The sequence below is a fragment of the Tigriopus californicus genome, chromosome 4, assembly GCF_007210705.1.
Source record: "Tigriopus californicus strain San Diego chromosome 4, Tcal_SD_v2.1, whole genome shotgun sequence".
Taxonomy (NCBI): Eukaryota; Metazoa; Arthropoda; class Copepoda; order Harpacticoida; family Harpacticidae; genus Tigriopus; species Tigriopus californicus.
The window spans coordinates 82,928-102,326 of NC_081443.1; the positions used below are offsets into that span (position 1 = coordinate 82,928).

Below are 19,399 nucleotides of genomic sequence, written 5' to 3' on the forward strand. Positions count from 1 at the left end.
ATGGTCATTGATAATGTAATGTCAAGTGGTAGTTGTTGAAAGATTGATGACTTTTTTGGTTTGTTTTTTTTTCACGGGCTTTTCTAACCGCTACAGGGAATGTAATCCCCAGTACTATTAAAATTAAAGGTTATAATTCGTCTATTTATTACCTTTCAATCTTTATACGTATGATATTTGGTCGGCCAACGAATTTGAGTTGGCAGACCGAGCTAGTCCTTGAATATATGGTTGATCTGGAATGCTATCTAACAGTTGTCCAAGTCTGACATGAAAGATGCTACCGGACTCACCAGGCCTACGTATTCCTTACGAATATTAGAGGGAAGCAAATTAAACAATGAAGGAGCCCGAGAAAGAAGAGAAGTGGACTTCATTGTTCGAACTAGCCTGGATTCTCGTGGGCTTGAAGGAGCTCTCAAAATGCACATTAGGCCTCTACGGTCAATAGAATTGACCCTAAATCCTGGGTTGGGACAAAGCTCATGGATACTTTTGAAGACGAACAGTATCAGATACCTTTCGTACCTTCTCTGAACATTTCACAGTCCCAACTTTTTCAGTCTCTCCCAATATGGGAGCTCTCTCATTCCTGTGATGTTCCTAGTGAAGCATCTTTGGACTTGTTCGACCTTTTGCAAACCTGTTGAACACATTGGAGCCCAAGTGGGTGAAGCATATTTAAGATGTGGCTGAATAATCGACTTGTACAGAGTTAGCATCGTGATTTTGTCTCTGGACTTAAACGTGCGATAGATCCAATCTCCATCTTTGGTTAGTTATGAGTCATAACTTCTGACGTTATTACATTGAAGCAAAATAATCGATTTGGTGATGAAAAATGGCGCTCAGGATCAAGTTACAACGGTTATTTTTCTCTCACATTGATCAACACGTGAATGGAAAGTTTTTATCCTTTTAGATCAATGGCTTCAAAATTCCAACACTCTTTGAAATGGCCTACTGCAAGCTTGGTTTAGGAACGAGTGATGATAAGGTGTAGATGAGACAAGGCTTATACTTTGAATAAATAAAAAAATTAAAATATGTGCTTGTGCCTCAACTCTTTTCCGTCAAATTTCATAATCACTGTCAAGACAAAAGATCACCCCATGAAAATGTTTATTGTCGTTAAGTTGACATTGTTCGCATACCCCCTCCGCCTTTTTTCCATTCTTGATATCGGACCCCCTAGGCACTGTGCCTTCGCAGGAAGACCTCCTGGAGAGGCCCCTGATCGTCATGGAGGACATTGCTAACCGTACCATAGGACAGACGGTCTCGAGTTCTTTGATATTATTGTTCTGCGTGGTCCTCGTTCTCCAATGATCATATGAACATGTTGATTTTGTTTGTCTTCAATTGTACAGGGCCTTCAAGACATAATTTATCGAGCCAAAACATTACAGTTTGATGGAAGGTAAGTGATCCATGCCCCTCGTGTACCACGTGGAGGTCTCCTCCTAGAGGTCGCAGGGCCTTATGCGGCCTCAAAGGTCCAAAATAAAAAAATAAAAAAATCCGGGGGGATGGGCGACTTCAAAAACAGAATGAAAATAGATGAGATATTTTTGACAATGAAGATAAAATTTGATAAAAAAAGAGTCAAAGCTTTATCCCCAAAAATGAGATTTTCGAAAACACTTCTTTCTTCTAAAGTGCTAGACTCCACTAAACTTAATTCTTCCTTGCTCGTTAACGAAATCAAAATCGAAGCGCAATCACAAGACGACAAACTTTTCATGGTTGGCATGTGATGTCAAATTCATTTATCACATTGCTTTCAAAAAATTCAATGAAATTACAATAGGCAGAATTAAAGCACAGCCTTGTCAGATCGTTCATTGCTTCCGAAAAGAAGAAAAAAGTTCTAGTTGTCATTTGAACCGCGAGATGGCAGTCTCGTACCCTGATATTGGAATCGACCTAAACGTGGAGTCGAAGGATGTAACTTGCCTTCCAGACGCATATTGCCTCGCATTTCATGCAGTACGTCCATTCCTTGACCAAAAATTATGTCTATTGGTCTATAAATTTGTATTTCAAACAGAAAAGAACCCAGGGAGTGGGAACTCACGGATACTAATAGAAATCACCAACTAAAAGATGTAAATTTAATAGATTAAGCGTTCACTCTCGTACGAATTGGATACAGTAAGCTTCGTTAATATGGAGGAACCCATCCCAAGAAACTAAAATTCCAAAATTCGAATTGGCTCGTCCTGCCCGCCGAAAAGGTATAGCAACCTCTACCACGTATGAGGTTGATTCAACACGTGCCCAAGAGAGACTTACGTAAGGAACTTCCAACGGGAATTTAACTGACACTGGTAATGTAGTTGCGTGATTACGGCAATGTAAAACTGTGCCAGGAGCAAACCCATGTGCAATCTTCACCCTCACGAGCCGAGTACAAGCCAATGAGGCTTCTTAATAGGTGACCACCAAGGATTGACGTGGGAAAGTGAATATGAAATCCCAAACTCAAAAAAACAACTACATGTTGGTTGGGGTACTCACTACTAGTGTTAGGGCAAAAGTCCGCCAAAAGTCGGACTCATACGAGTCGTTTTATTTTTTACTTTTCAAGTCTGGACTAGAGTCCTTTCTAAAAGACTCGAGTCCAGACATTTCTCCAAAATTGGGTGAGAGACTCCAGTGCACACTCGCCCCAGGACTGCCAGCATTAGTCATCAGAGTGAATAACGTTCTGGACTTGGTCTTTTCCAATGACCCTGATCTGACCCTGTAAGTCCACGTGACACCGAGTAATCTCGAGATAGGGTGGATCATTACTCAAAAGCCGGAGTGCCATCTAGAGTAAGACCGATCAGAAAGGTCGGCCTGGCTAAGTTCAAGTTTAAAGACGAACACTGGTCTCAAATTGGCGAAAGTTTGGAAGAACTTGACCTGGTTTCAATTCTGAAAGAGGAATCTTCCAGCCATAGACGAATTAATTCATGAATCAACCCTTTCTTTGAAGGCTAGCCACATCTAATTGATTCAAATTGCTCTGGAATTGCTAAATTATAATTCTTTTTGAATATTTTTTTACTTTCTTACGGAAATTTCGTCCGTGTCCCACCTGCCGGAACGCATTCAGAGACGGCTTGAGTGGAGCAAATTTTCTCAAAACGTTCAACCCATAAAAATGCAACAAATCGGAAAATACATGCTTGCCTGAAACCATTTACTAACATTCTCAATTGAAGACAATTGGAAATGGAGATAGGGTATCCCTACTTCAGGTCCAAGTGCTTTTGCTTAAAAAATTGATTTGGCCTTGTTATGAAGCTCATTGGACAAGCCATCGAAAAAGTTATTAACAAGCATCAAAATGTGGAATGTGATATCTGTTTAGTTTTTCGGTATGTTTTATTCCCGATGTGTTGCGTTTTCCAATGTCTGGTGTTTTCCGGTGTGTCGAGTTCCCTGATTTGCCGACTTTTCCAGCCTTCAATTTTCTGTTGTATTGAGTTATCCAAGAACCCACTTACCTACAAATGAACATACCTACCGATGTGTCTTTCAAATCCAACTTAAAAAAAACACACACACACACACACACACACACACTGAAGACATCTCGATCAAATTTGACATGAACATTATACAGTTTTCCCCAAATGAGAGTAGTAAATGTGAGAGCTCCATTTTGACTTTTTTTGTTTCTGTTTGTGTACGTTGGTGGTTGTTCTAATGTCTTGTGGCAGGGCATGTTCTTGCCCTTTACCTCAAAGGAAAAGAACCATACTAAATGGTATTCTAATGCAATTGATTACGCAATTTTAGTTATCAGGCGGACAATTTAACTTTTCTTCAATTCATGACTTTGGAAACTTGTGTCGAGAGACAATTTTTTCCTTCTTGACTTTTTTTGTGAAATCACCAGACATGAAGCTACAAAGTAGGTCGCATTTTGTGAACATAACATGATAACAAAGGCTCATTGCACCTTACCTCTTCGTATGAACTAACAGTCTTCCACCATATCATTTATTGTGAGTTATAACAACGGAGACTTGCTTAGTTGTGTTTCTTCTTTCTCCTTTACACGTTGAATACATTTTAAAGTTTACTAACATTAACCATGAATACATGAAGGAGATTCATTTCATGAGGTAATGGAAGTCAAACCATGTTTGTCTTTAACGTTTTCGGCCATTTTTTCCATATTTTCCGACTAATCAGAGTTATTACATGACTCCAAATATCAAATAGATCATGGTCAGGCTTCAGTTGACTAGAAATCAAATCATAAATAAGATCCATTATACCAATGTGTAAGAAAAATAAAAATCATTTGCGCTCTATTTTACCATTATTTGCCCATATTAAATAAGATTCCTTCATTACTGTATTTTTCAAAAAAAGGCGCCAGGCATAAGCAAAAGCCCGCTGATTTTTCACAAATAGTCGATTGTTTTTGAGGTCAGCAAGTGATTGTTGTCCGAAAAAGTAAATTAACAAAATTGCAATGAAATGTTTCATCAGTAATGAGCAAGTATTTCTGTCAATTAATGGGCCATTAAGTAAATCAGTTTTGAACTTTTTATTGTAGTGCCGTTTAAAAAAGGCTAAACACATTTGCAAAATTGTATATTCTAAGCTAAGCTGCTAACTAAGTGGTATGCAAACTTTCCAGTTGGCCCATAGATGATTGTTTGTAAGTTCTTTCAAGGTGGGCGTTATCAAAGCAAAAAAGCAAAAGTAACTATTTTTTGATTTAGTTTACAAGAGACCAGTGATGGGCATCAATGAATAAAAAGTTGACTATGTCAATTGGTACATCATTACTTCAAAATTAAAATTCTTAACTCTTTCTGCATGTATTCTCTCATTTAAACACAGCTGAATCCATTATTTAAAAATGGATAAATATGACTTTTTGATGCATTTATGTTTGAAACATGAAGTAATGTTTTGCACTTTTGAGAGGAAAACAGTTCATATTTTGAGCCATTTTGACAGAGGGTCAAATAGTATCCCAACGCCTATTCATTACTCTCAATAGTTTCATCATCTTGTAAACACACCTTCACCTCTCAATATACTGCAGGCAATTTTGCCAAGTTTGCCTGCAAACTTTTCAAACAATTCAGCTGATCTATGTTTCAACTTTGGTGCCAATAAAAACAACTCTTATGTGCAAAATATTGGCTTGATTTGTCAAAAGGTACCATCAAGAGTTGTCTTTTCAAACATACCTACTACTTTGAGGTCAATGACATGTGATCGAATGGGTGTTGTAGACAATTGACATTCATAGAGCCCTTGATCCTCATAAGTTACATTCATGATCCGAAGTTGCCAGTAATGTGTCATGGGCAGATGTTGGGCGGAAAAACGAAAATCTGTGGTATAGGTATATCGACCCACACTTAGGAGATGGGTATCTCTATGTCTTATCCAAGATATCTGAAAAAAGGAAATCCATACTTTGATAGTATTCTGTCGTCAATATCATTGCTGATTTGCCTCCACCATTAGTCAGGAATGTTGCGGTGACATTGGATCATTTGAATAGGATCTTCAATGCAAGACTCATGAGCCCTCAAACGTCTGAATGTTATGGGGGTAATAAGATATAAGCAAATATTCCAACTGATCTAATTTATATTACGATAATGACGGTTGGCAGGCTCAAACTGTCAGAGTGGGTAGTTTTGACTAAGAATTCAAAGGGACGATTGCAAATGAGCTAAACCTCTTCGTTGTATGCACAGAGTTCATCATGAATGAATCAAGAATGATCACCAGAGCTGTTCAAATAATGCAATTGAAATTGACAAAAACTTCAATTAAAATGCAACAAAAAAGGCAAAAAATGGAAACCAACACGCAGAAAAATGCAAAAAAAATCCAGATATATAAGACTCTATTTTAGCTTTAATGGCTTTTTGCAACAGAATCAGGTAACATAGCCAGAGAGCAAAAAATAACGGGTAAGCAAAAATGCACGTGGATATAGATATAAGGGCTCTTATTTGCAACGTCACATGGCCCAAAGAAACCGGGAAGAGGCACGGGAGATTGCAACATAAACTGCTCTTGCCTTGCCTTGAACGCAATTTCTTTTCCGGCCATTATGTGACCCGAGGCACTAATTGAAAATAGAATTTTAATAGAATTAGTCAAAAACAGCACAAACGCATTATAATTCAATAACAAGGAATTAGCCCAATTGGCCCTTTATTTGGTAGAGGCTAAATGACAAATGGCCCTCTAGAGTGCAGAACGTAAAACATATTTCGTGCAGCGTAAGGGGGCTATGGTATAAGATTTCTCAAAAAAACCATCCACAATATGATTAAAGCAGGTCACATCGGTTAAAAGAGCCATGTTTCGAAAGAAGTACATAAGTACATATTTGCATTTTCTAACTCGCCAAACCAAATGGGATAACTTTAATTGGATAGCTTTTTGAATTTGATTTCATTTTCAAATGAGAAGAAACATAATCTTGAATGATTGAATGAATAGCTTGCCAAAAGCAAAATCATCAAGCCCTTTGAAAACAAATCCCTTTCTAACAACAAAAAATATGAAAAAAAGTAAATGAGGACAAATTGTTTCCAGTTATTCTCAGCATTTCTATTTTTTCTCAAGAAAAAACGGAAATATATTTTTTTAAATCTGTCTTTGAATCCAAAATGCAAAAAGGTGCGCAATGGAAACCAATGTTCAAAGATCGGATTAACTGCAAAATATGCATGTTTGTTTTGGAAAATGTCGATGATTGCACATGGTAAATTTGCCGGTTAATGGCAAATTTGACCTTGTTTAAATCTTATTTAGTTACCGTATTATTGCCAATGTCAGTCACATGACAATTCAAACGAACTTCTTTGCCTAACACTCCGACTACACGTGGTGAAAGGAGTGGGTTGATGAACGGATGATATCCTAATTCCGATTGATCCTCGTCACCCTCAGAGTTGTTTGTGCCCGTATTAGTGGATCCGTCATCGTTGACAAATCGGCCATTTGACGCTGAAATGAAATCATAATGGACTTGAGTTGAAGTTATCATTTTATTACTAATCGCCAAAAACTCCGACAATATTGAGTCAAAATTTTTTTGCCAAAACATTGTTCACGTTTGCTAACAAATCGTACGTCTGCTTACAATGAATTTGCAAGAGAAAACTACTAACTCAAGTTGGGGTCGCCAATCTTCTTCATGCCTTTTCTTCCCTTATTCCGTTTGGCTTGGCGTACGTATGTGCAGGTTTGAGATATTTCAGTCTTTGAACTTGACCCCTTTTATCCAGTGTTTTTCCGGATGTGGTCAGAAAGGGATGGGTCGCATTATTGTGGACTGTTTTTAATCTAGCACGCAAAATGTTTCATAATGCCAATGATCGATTTCTTGAGCTCACTCTCGACCAGGTGTATTGGAGTTGGAGACTTCAATTGCCCCGGTAGTAACTGGCGGGAGATGACAGCTTCGAGTGGTTACGACCATTCATTCATGGAGGCAGTGACGCTTGGTGGGTTATCTCAACTTGTCAACGTACCAACTCATGACGCTGGCAATGTCTTAGATCTCGTGTTGGAAAGTGAACCCAGTGTCAGCTATGATGTGCAAACCAGACCAGATCTATAGTTCAGTGATCATGTTACTTTATTACGTGTATTTCGAGTCAGAGGTACACCTGACTTGAGGCCCCCCCACTAATGAAATGGTGTTAAGTTATGGTCAAGGAAACTATCTGCGATTCAAAAAGTTCGTGGACAGTTTTGACTGGATCTCCACCCTTGAAAATCGAACTGCAGATGAAGCTTGGAATATCCTCAAAGATACACTGATCTTCGGAATGAAGTTATACATCCCTCAAAGACTTCGACACATTTATGACCGTCCACCATGGCTTTCCCCATCACTCATGAGGTCTGTACAGAAGAGAAATCGATTGTGGAAACGGAAGAGGGCCTTTCCAACTATTGAAAATCAAAGAGAAGTTATTTCGCACAAAGTCAAGTTGAAAAATGACATCCGACTCGATAAACGAACCTTTGAAGAAAGTCTCTTGGAACTAGAAAACAAGAAAATATTCTTTAACTACGTCTATTCCAAGAGAAGCTCGTCTAGTCCCGTTGGACCGCTGCTGGATTCGTCAGGCAACATAGTCACCGATGAAAGCGTAATGGCTAATCTTCTAAACGAGCAATTTCGATCATTTTTTAACTCTCCAAATGACGAAATAGTGTGGCCTACATTCGAACAAAAATGCGAGTTATCCACTGTCAACTTTTTTGTCAACGATGTTATAAAGGCCATAGCCAAACTGAAGCCCTCCGCCACCCCCATCCTGACGGCATCCCTCCAAGAGTTTACCGCGACCTGGGATTATACGCTGCACGTCCCTTGGTCATTGTGTATACAATGTGCATGACGTCTGGTAGTACGCCAAGAGATTGGACATTTGCCAACGTCATCCTGTTGCTTAAAGGTGGTTCATCAAAAGGCCCTAGTAATTGCAGGCCTATCTTCCTAACTAGTGTGGCATGTAAAATGATGGAAACAGTCGTAAAAAACGTCGTGCGTTCCCTAAAGGCACGGCAGTGGATAATTCTGCTCAGCATGGGTTTAGACCTGGCAGATCATGCGTTTCCAATCATTTGGCATTCCAAAGTTATGTGACTGATGCTGTCGAAGAGAGCCTCCCAGTTGATGTGATATATCTCGACTTCTCGAAAGCATTCGATAAGGTTGATCACTTATTGCTCTGCAGAAAGCTCGGCAATTCTGGTGATGCGGTCTTCTAGGGGAGTGGATCAAGTCGTGGCTCACAGGCCGGCCACAAAGAGTGAAAATAAATGGGCCCTGTTCTGGTTGGTCAAGTGTAGATTAAGGTGTACCACAAGGGTGCATTCTTGGTCCAGTCTTATTCAACATTTGCATCAACGATCTTGGCCAAATGATTAGGTCTCCGGTGTTGCACTTTTCTGACGATACAAACATATCGCGGAAGATTACAATCAAAGACGACACGATCCAACTTCAAGCACACCTAGACCGTGCGTTGGGGTGGGCACTCGAGAACCGAATGGAATTTCAGACTTCAAAGTGTGAAGTAATGTGGGTACAAGAATGTGCCTTACGAGGATCGACTGAGTCAACTGTCCCTGGACGGTGTTGAGCTCAGAAGACTGAGATTCGACTTACGTCTGTTCTGGCAATATTACATTGAGGCCAGCGGGCCTAGTTGGATTCAAAAGTCCAAGTTGGGTGGTGCTAACTCCAAAAACACCTCGGTTACTAGAGGGGCAGGTCAGAGATTGTTGCGGCTCCCCCTTGTGAAAACGTGCGACAAAAGAAATTCGGTTTTCGTCCGAACTTGTCTTGCGTGGAATCTCCTACCAGTCACAATGAGCGAAGGTCTCTCCTTTGCTGAGTTTTCCCCGGCAAATCAACTGGCTTTTTCCAAGATTTTTGAAATACTGCCAGACTAGGTATTAACTTGATGACGCTTCAGCCTGCACTTCATTTAAATTCTATATCTTACTTTATTCTATGTTCCTCGCCAATACTCTTCTTCCATCATTTGGGTGGTCTGAGTGGCATACACAATAAACAATAAAAAGCGCAAATGTCAAGCTATTTTCTTTGTTAGGGGTGCTGCCTCCCAGTATTTTTCGTATCTTTAAACCCCTTGATCATCAAATTCACATAGGATTCATCTCGCTGATTAATTGAAGTCACATCGCGAAAGTTTGCCTTGAGTGACAATTTTACCCTTACAATTTGGTTGTAGTGGTTTTCGTGCTTTGACGTAAATCAATGACATCAAATCAATGACGTTAATCCATCGTAAATTAGGTTACGTTGTTACACTGTAACGAATTTTGCCTCAACAGAAGACCAACAATAGTTTCCGATCCAACCTTCATCCACTGCTTAATGTGCATTAATGTGTGAGACCTTTACGTGGTAAGAGAGATAAGTACCCTGTGTGTCCACGGGGGAAACTAACATCACACGGGGAAGTGCACAGCAAATGCTGGCACGACTGGGCCATAAGGAACCCCAGTCTGTAGCCTCAGGTGGAAGTTATGCTTCCACTGCTTAAGACTTGCCCAGTCACGTGCACCCTCGCAGCAAGGCGGCTGGAGCTCACCCCAACACTGGATGATGCGGGTTTGATCGACGGGTTTTCCCCGGCTTTCCCTCCCAAACTATCAGAGGAAGGAGGCACCGTTGTTCGCACTCTGTGTTGAGTCTGCACCTGAGAAAGAAACAGTAGGATCGTGCCCAGTACTGCTTTCGGCTATGTTACGGTGTCGGGGCAGCGCCAAGTCAACCAAATGATTGATTATCCGACTCATCGGGCACTGTTGATATATTTAACATCATATATTTTGAATGGTGAAGGCAGTAAGTCCTGCTTCAGTTTCACATGGTGCTTGCCATGCTGTACTGGAGCAGCCCGAACTGTCTTCACCTTTTTTTATGTCGACGGTTTTGACTAAACATCCTGAAAAAGCGTCACCAGGCGCATTCAATCAGTGTCCGCCACCAGAGATTGAGCCATGCCTCATTGAAGGAGCCAATCTAGGAAGGTCGCGTCGATGTGGGGGAACATTTTTAAAGTCTTGCCTGAATTTTCCGTACTGTTCGCAGTACTCCCTTAGATGGGATTTTCCTCCCCCGTGAGGAGGCTCTTTATGAGCCGTTGCGGCTGGGCCTACCCCCCAGCCGCAACGTACCGCGAACAATAACCACAAACAGAACGTGCCTCGGACCGCCCGCCCGGATAGGCAATGAGATTGGTGATGACTCTGGCGAGATACAGGCCTTTTCATGTCCGAGCAACGGCGCGTCGGCCCCTCCGTCAAGTGCGGAGGGCCGCACTGTTCTGAATACCTGCCCTGAGTGCGGTAGGTGCTTTGACAGCAAAAGGGGAGTAGGGGTGCATCGGCGACGAGCGCATCCTGAAACCTATCATGCTGAGGTGGAGGACACAAAGGCAGCAGCCATTGTAAACCGAAGGTGGACCGATGAGGAGACACGTCTCCTTGCCGCAGCAGAGCTTCACCTCGGGGGTGAAGCAGCCACCATGACCATAAATCGGGCTCTACACAACCAATTTCCAAATCGTACAATCGAAGCCATTAAGGGGAAAAGACGCCAAGTTGGCTATAAGTCAATACTGGCGGAAGAAAGGAAGAGAGCAGGGGATGCCTTGATTGACCACGCTGAGAAGGTAGAGGATGCAGAGCTTCTGCCTGTGACCTCACGCGCTGAAAGTGTGGCTAGTTGGAAGGACTCATTCCGGAGTGCCATTCTTCAAGCTCTCCCAGAGCTTGGGGACGAGGAAGGAGAAATCCGACCTATGACTGAACTAGAACACCAGTTCCAAATGTTTCTGTACGGGAAGAGGGTGGAAGATGTAAAGGGAAAGAAAAGGGTGGTGGAGAAGAAAGGGTGTCAGCGGACTCCCCCAAACCGATACCACAGGCGGAGGATGGCCATGGGCCAGGTTCGATCCCAATACGACAGAAACCCGGAGCGAACCGGAAAGAACATTATAAATGACACAAGGATGGACGAGTCGCCGACAGTCACACCGGATGCGCAATTTGATTTTTGGGGGGGTTTATTCTCTTCTTCATCCGTTCGAGACACGCGAGACCCAATCCGACTGAACTCTGTCCAATGGGGCCTTATAGCTCCGCTCACAGAACAGGAGGTGAAGGATACAAGGAGGAGGATGAAGTCTGGAGCCGCTGGACCAGACAGGTTGAGAATTGACCAACTGCGTGCACTCGACTCTAAGGCGCTCACTGCTTACTTCAATGGGTGCCTCTTCCACCAGAGACAGCCTAAGTTCCTGAAAGCAGGGAGGACCACCTTGATCCCCAAGGTGAAGAACCCGACCAGCCCAGGCGACTATAGGCCTATAACTCTGAGCTCAGTGGCGCTAAGACTCTTCCATGCTGCCATTGCAAGGAGAATGACTGCAGTCCCGCTCACACCACGTCAAAAGGGTTTTCGTGACCTAGATGGCTGTGGAGAGAACGTGTGGCTGTTGAAAAACCTGATAAACCTGCGAATTAGAACTTTAAAGCCTCTCAACCTGGCCTTTTGTGATGTCAGGAAGGCGTTTGACTCTGTCAGTCACAAAAGTATGCTCCGAGCCTGCGTCTCTGTGGGAATACCGCCTCCACTGGTGGAATACCTCAAAGATGCTCATTCAGGGCTAACCACAGTGCTTGAGTCCGACCCAAAGGAACGTAAAATAAGTTGTAATGTTGGTGTCCGTCAGGGCGACCCCCTTTCGTGCCATATATTCAACTACGTGATGGCAGCTGCCATAGCGGAGATCGATAAGAGTGTGGGAGTGAAATTAGGAGGGGGCGATCTCTTAAACTATGGTATGCTGGCTGATGACACCTTCCTGGTGGCAGAAACACCGGGGGGGGGCTGAGCAGAACGTTTGGCCAGTTTGAGAGGTCATTGAGGTTGTGTGGCATGCACCTCAACCCAAGCAAGTGCAAGTCGCTCCAGATCGGAGTGTGGCAGGCGAAAAAGAAGTGGTATGTAGCCAGGAAGCCAATCCTGACTTCAGACGCAGGCAGCATGGTGGAAGCAATTACCGTCAGCGAGTGCTATCACTATCTGGGAGTAGAACTGGGCGCCCATGGAGTTGAGACACCAGGCAATGAAAAACTAAACCTACAATTGGCTCGTCTAAAAGCGTGTCTATTAAAACCTCAGCAGAAACTCCACATCCTGAGAACTGTTATAGTTCCCTCCCTTTATTATCCGCTTACGCTTGCGGAGTTCGCACCAAAATGGTGGATCTCCACTGATCGATTGATCAGAAAGTTTGTGCGAGGTGTACTACACCTACCGTATGATACCCCGCTTGGATGCTTCCATGCAAGCAACAAGTTTGGTGGACTATCAATCCCAAGCCTATACACCATGGTGACAAGGCTCAGGAGAAATCGGCTATCCAAACTATTAGAAAGTAAAGATCCGGTGATAACCTTTCTATGTGGAAATGACTCCTTCATACCAAAGGAGCTTGCTAATCACAGCAAGCCCGTTTCTATTCATGGTGTGGAGTTTCCTATGAGCAAAATAGGCTGTGAGAAAGCATGGGCCCAAATCCTACACTCATCGGTGGATGGCAAGGGTCTTGCCCATCACAGTCCAGACAAGCTGTACAAGTCATTCTGGGTAATACACAAGCGTTCGCAGCTCTCTGGTAGAGAATATATCTCTGCCATCCATGTACAGGGATCATTACTCTCGACTCCCTCGAGAGCTGCAAGGGGGAGACCAAGCGCCAAAAAGACTTGTAAGACGTGCGTTGACCGTGTGTGTAACCTTGGGCACACTCTCCAGGTATATCCAAGATCACATGGGGCAAGGATAAAACGTCATAATGAATTAGTTAATGGCATAAAGAAAGCAGCGGAGCGGAAAGGCTTCAAGGTATTTGAAGAGCCACGAATACCTTACGGGAAATCATTTCTAAAACCCGACTTAGTGATTATGTCTAAGGAAAAATGTTGTGTGATCGATCCAATGATCATGGCTGATTGCGGCAGCCTGGAAAATGGAAATCTTAACAAGGTTACCAAATACCAGGTTATCGAGGTGGAGAACTTTACCATCAATCTCCACAAATCCCTACATCCATCACAGGGAAAACCTCGGTTGCACTGGTCTGGGGCGGTACTGGACTGGAGGGGGTGCTGGGCCTGCAGCTCCGCAAAATTCCTAAAAACCATCGTTGGAATCCCCTCCATTTCATTGGAATATATGTCTGTGCGGAGTCTCCTCGCCTCAAGAGGAGTCTGAAGTATCAAATTTCAGCCAAACAAAGCACCAACATTACCCACTTGTTCTCTTTTTCGATGATTTCTTGAACCAGTGTCAAACGCTTTTGCACTAGCAATGGCCGACTGAGAGACTTGTTCAGATCAATAAGTTGTGACGTCACGATATCAGATTTAGTGTTACCAAATAATCAAACAAGAAATAATGTATAAACTAAGTTATTCCATGGGTGGTTGCCATATATATGAAATATTGAAAGTAAATACTCTTGTGCATTTTTCAACTTCTGTTATTGTATAATTCAGATGTGGAAAATGATATTTGAGCATCAAAATTCTCACACGCAACACAAAAGACTTTTGCCCAAACAAAACCAAAGACGCAATGTATGGTAGCACTCATCTGACAGATCGGGGTGTCCAAAAATCCTGGATTATGATGCGAAATTGATCAGGGAGATTACCAAAAATGTTTGATCATCAAAAATCCTAAATATCTTACAACAACCTAATTAGCTCTTCCTGCGACAAATTAGAGACAGGAATTTTGAATAGAGTGGGCATTTGCAATTTTCACCTAATTTGAAAATGTCCTTCTTTGGATCGGAATACGGGGTGGGTTAGTAGATAGGAGACAACGAACATCGTCTCCTTCATGCGTGAACATGACATCTATGAGTCGGTCTAGCCACGGGCGGGTACTCGCAAGGACTTAGTCTGGCAGTTTCAGGTGGGCTTGCCTGCTGAGATTCTGTCGGGCCTGAGCTAGTGGTCCTACGGGAGGACATAACACCCAAATTCCCGAACGCGATTGATTCTATGATTACTGTTACAGTTATGAGCGTCAAGGGAATCAAGGCAACAATACGGACTTCTAAAGAGATGTGGACTGCAAACGAAAGCAATCGTTTCTTATCTCCTAAACCATTCACTTTATTTCAAATAAGCACTTGATGCGACCACAAGATCTTGTTGAATCGATGAACTTGGGCACATTTCAGCCCAAAACTGCGATTAGGGAACTCAGGTGGAAAGTCCAAAGTCATGCAGTAACCAAAACATAAAAATACGATTTTTCGGCCAACTCTTGGTCAACTACTTCAGCTTCTTCATTTACATAAAAAACGAACTACCTTTAATTGAAGAAATCTACGTTTCTTATTTTATTACTTCGATTCGAAAGTTGGCTCTGATTTGTTATGAATAGGGGTCGGAAATATATATTTATGAGGCAAATTAAGTTTTTAACTATTTTGGCCATTTTGGGACAAAAAAAAAGCTTTTTCACGAATTTGAATCATGAAATAACCTAAAAACCAAGGATTGACATGACAAACCTTTTCAATATCCACAAAAATCCTTGGTGTTTAGGTTATTTCGTCATGTTTTGACGAAATTTAGGAGAAAACTGGGTGGAAAGAGATTCAGGGCTACTTTGGCCGAGTCTGAGAATGTTTGTCCCGCTGAAAGATTTGTTTGACCTTGAATCCCAAGCTTTCATTTAGCGGAATTGTTCTACACATAAAGTAGCGTCATATTGAAAATGATTCCATTTTAGCCTTAAGACATTTGGTAGCCCCTCATTGCTTGACACCAAAACAATATTGAAAAATGCAAGTGAGCACAGCCTTGATGTCAGAGCCAAAGCTAAGGGTCTACTGAAGACCCCCAAGAGGCCGAGGGAAGCTTGTAAGCCTGTGGGTGTTCTTCCTTGAACCATTTGAAAGTGGAGAACATCCCTTTACATCAGACCAGACCAAGGGCAAAAAGCTGTAGTTACAAGAGTCAGTCTTCAGGGAGCCAAAAGTTAGAGGATTAACAATCTCTCTTTTAGACTAAAGTTTGATTATTCGTGGTATGGTGATTGATTTTTCAATAGTTCCTTTTGATGAAAACATGATCAAGCAATTCTTGAAGAACAGGATAGATTTTCATAAAGGCAAGCTATATATTTCGGAGCCCAAAGCGTAAACAGATTGTGATAGACTGATCAGATACCTTGCCGCTGAGAGAGTGCTCAATGAATTCATCTTCATGCTCAATCACTCGATTAGGAGGTAACGCCACTCAGTGCTTGTTTTCCGCATTTGTTTTTTTGTTTAGTACGAATTATTAATTGTTAAATGGCAGCTCTCTCGCTCGGCCTGCCATCTGATTTTGGATGTCTCAATTGAGGGATATTCCCGCTTCGTCGTCACAGCCAACATCAATTATTACCTCACCCTCGGGAATGGCCCCAGGTTCGCCCATTTAAGGTGTTACAGCAGAAACTCATGCTGTAATTCAAATACCGCAAAGAAGCTTGGACTCAGCTTGCCAGGGATCAAAACAAGATTTACAAATTGGAAAGCGGATGCTCTACCAATACGGTACCCCAGCAAGCCTTTGTTTTCCGCATTTTTTATCAACTACTTTCCCAACTGCACGGGCCAACCATCCTGCCGACTGCGCCATGTTATGTCCGCTTCGTGACTGACTTTATTCTTGACTAGTATGGCTTTTATATAAATGACTTGTATACATGGGATGAACACGAGCATGTGCTCAACAATTACAACACACTTCGCCATTGTTTCCAGCGGTTGTTAGCCGCGATTTTGCCAAATTTCATCAACTATTTTTACAGCTCTAGTTATGACCAAGAACACGTCACTTTGTCGGGAACTGGAGTACGTCAGGATCTACATAGAGAGGAAAGCTTGGTCGAAGCTTGAACGTCTTCTAGCGAGGTTTTGTAGAGCTGTGAGTTATTTCCTGACTAGATCATAGATTTCTAAACACTGGATGTCGGACGACCGACCACTCGGTTGGCAAAACAGTACAATAAACCGGTTTGTAATCAATCCGAAGAGACCAACCTTTGTACTGTTTTACCAGCCGAGTGGTCGGTCGTCCGACATCCAGGGTCTAGAAATCTATGATTAGAAGCATGCCCGCCGAGCGAGTGCTCAATTAATTCCATCTTTATGTCCAATCACTTGATTAGATAGAATTCCGAACAATTATGATATGTGAATGAGAACTAGGGAGGCATTCGTATATTTTACGTTTGATAACACGGCAACACTTTTGAAAACATTATGTCCAACAAAATATTTCAAGGAAAAGCACAGTTTCACAAGCTTTTGGTGACTGGATCAACTAACTTTTAGCTTCATAGCACAATTGAATGAAAAAAATGACGATGAAAAGTCGCTGGTATGCCTCAAGTATACTAGAAATACGTAGATGTGTATGTAAATATATGTGGATGGCAAAGATGTTTGCAACTTTAGCCTTATAGGAATTGAAAAGTCTTTCAAGAATGTTCATGGTGTATATATGGTGTTTGAATTGATTAGTAATAAGTTGTTTAGCAAAAAATACCTCGTTAAAGTCAGGCATTATGGAGCGCGTTCTTGTGTTCCTAGGTTTGTTTGTCCGCAACAAGAGGAGGAAAAGGAGAATGAAAAGGACTATTCCCACTCGTTCTTTTTGAACTCGTTCCCGTCACCACCTCTGCTACTCATCTGGAGCTCTAGGGTTGATTAGGTTTTGGCACTTGATTACTCTGACGTTCGGGGTTCTTTGCATTGCTGTTTAATCTCAATGAGAATCCTGTTGAAATGTGATGGATATTGGGGACAAGAATTCAGAGGCACGTGTTTAATGGCGTCGATAACTTAATTACTCGAACCTCTTAGAACAATGAGTGAAAACCGCGAGCAGTTCTTCGGAACATTTTCTATTTCTAGCTAATGCAACTTTATATTATACGGAGACCTTCATTGCATTCAACATATCCCCTCAATGATTGCTCTGACAAATAATATTACACAACCGATTCAGATAACAGGGCTTTGGTTTCGGTAGACACAATGGTAAAAATACCCTTTAAAGTTTTGATGGAAATTCCCAAGCACATCTTGGCATCTTTCTCCCTCAGAAAATCATGGGAAACAGTTTTGATTTTATTGCTTTATGAAATTCTAGCCCACATAAAAAACTTACATACCTAAGAACATTATAAACACTAAAATTTTCAAAAACCTACCCAATGTGAGTTGGGAGGACATTCAGTTAGCTCTTGAATATTAATTATGCAATCATCTATTTCATCGCTTCTTAGTTACATGGAATATAGTGGCCCAAATTTCATCGTTTTTAGCCTCAAAATGCCCCGGTTATATGTTAATTCAATTTCCGAAAGAATTAATATTGATTTTCAATATCAAAATGCAAAAGAAAAGATTATTTTTCCTCTTCTTACAAAGTCTCAAAATAGCTTAAAATGCTATGTAATGTCACTTAAAACACACTAAAAGTGTAATCTTTGAAAAGGTGTTTTACAATCATGTGTACACTTAGGTATGCATTCACTTGAATTCTGAAGACAATACGTACAACAAACAATGTTATATATTCTGTCGTTTCTTGAAGACTTTGTTGAAACTGATTGAAAATAGCTTCTTTAATGTTTGATTAATATTTGTGAAAGGTATTTCGAAGGTGTACGGCGGTCGAGATCAACTCTGCCCAAAACCGAAAAGGCAATTCCCCCATTAACTAACATTTTCCTTGTTGCCTCTACAAGAGTACGATTCATTCGCTCAACGACACCGTTTGGTTCAGGGTTCCTTGGAACCGTCAATTCGTGAACGATGCCCTCCTCCTTCAGATAGTCTTCGAACTGGCCAGAAGTGTATTCACCTCCGTCGTCTGATGTTTTAGTACTTTCAGACGACGTCTGGACTCCCTCTCGACCTTGGACTTCCATTCTTTGAAACACTGAAAGACTTCACTCTTATTCTTAAGAATGTAGATCCAAACAAATCTGGTGTTGTTGTCAATAAACGTGACGAAATAACATCCACCACTCAAAGAGGGTTCGGCCATTTTCCCACAAACATCGGTGGGACTCGTCCAAGCTTTTCAGTGGCTCTTCCTTCAGCTTGTTTGGGAAAAGGCAAGCGAAGCATTTTACCATGAATGCAGGCCTCACACGTGTGGTTTGAGTCCACCGTAAACAAATTCATTCCATCACCCATATTCTTCTTGATCAATTCCCTTATTCCCGACATTCCAAGATGTCCTAACCGCTGATGCCACCTTTTGAAATCATCTGGACCCTCGGTGTCTTCACTCTGAGACATCATCTCTCTTGGAGACTTTCGTACGCGATCCAAATAATACAGTCCGTTCTCTTTTCTTGCTACGCCAATCACAGACTTGTTCAGTCCACATACAGTGCACTTGTCGCCTCCAAATGACACTCTTGCTCCCCGGTCTGATGCTTTAGATACAAAGATCAAATTGAACGACAGGTCCGGAGCGAGCAAAACATCATGCAACGTGAACGGCAATCCGACATTGTCGACTCGCATGACTTTTTTTGGCTTTTCACGGGCTTTTCTAACCGCTACAGGGAATGTAATCCCCAGTACTATTAAAATTAAAGGTTATAATTCGTCTATTTATTACCTTTCAATTTTTATATGATATTTGAATTTGAGTTGGCAGACCGAGCTAGTCCTTGAATGTAGGGTTGATCTGGTATGCTATCTAAAAGTTTGTCCAAGTCTGACTTGAAAGATGTTACCGGATCAACAAGGCCTACGTATTC

At 41.8% G+C, this 19,399-nt stretch overlaps 1 protein-coding gene across 2 annotated transcripts in view; it reads right to left on the reverse strand.

Annotated features, from left to right (window-relative positions):
- The window catches only part of LOC131879319 (zwei Ig domain protein zig-8-like), an 85,701-nt gene that overhangs the window by 1,668 nt on the left and 64,634 nt on the right, over window positions 1–19,399 (reverse strand). For both annotated transcript variants that reach the window (XM_059225610.1, XM_059225609.1), the window contains exons 3-4: window positions 6,803–6,993; window positions 5,208–5,418 (exon numbers count right to left, since the gene is read on the reverse strand). In XM_059225610.1, coding sequence (XP_059081593.1) covers window positions 5,208–5,418; window positions 6,803–6,993 — 402 coding nt within the window. The remainder of the gene's footprint in view (window positions 1–5,207; window positions 5,419–6,802; window positions 6,994–19,399) is intronic.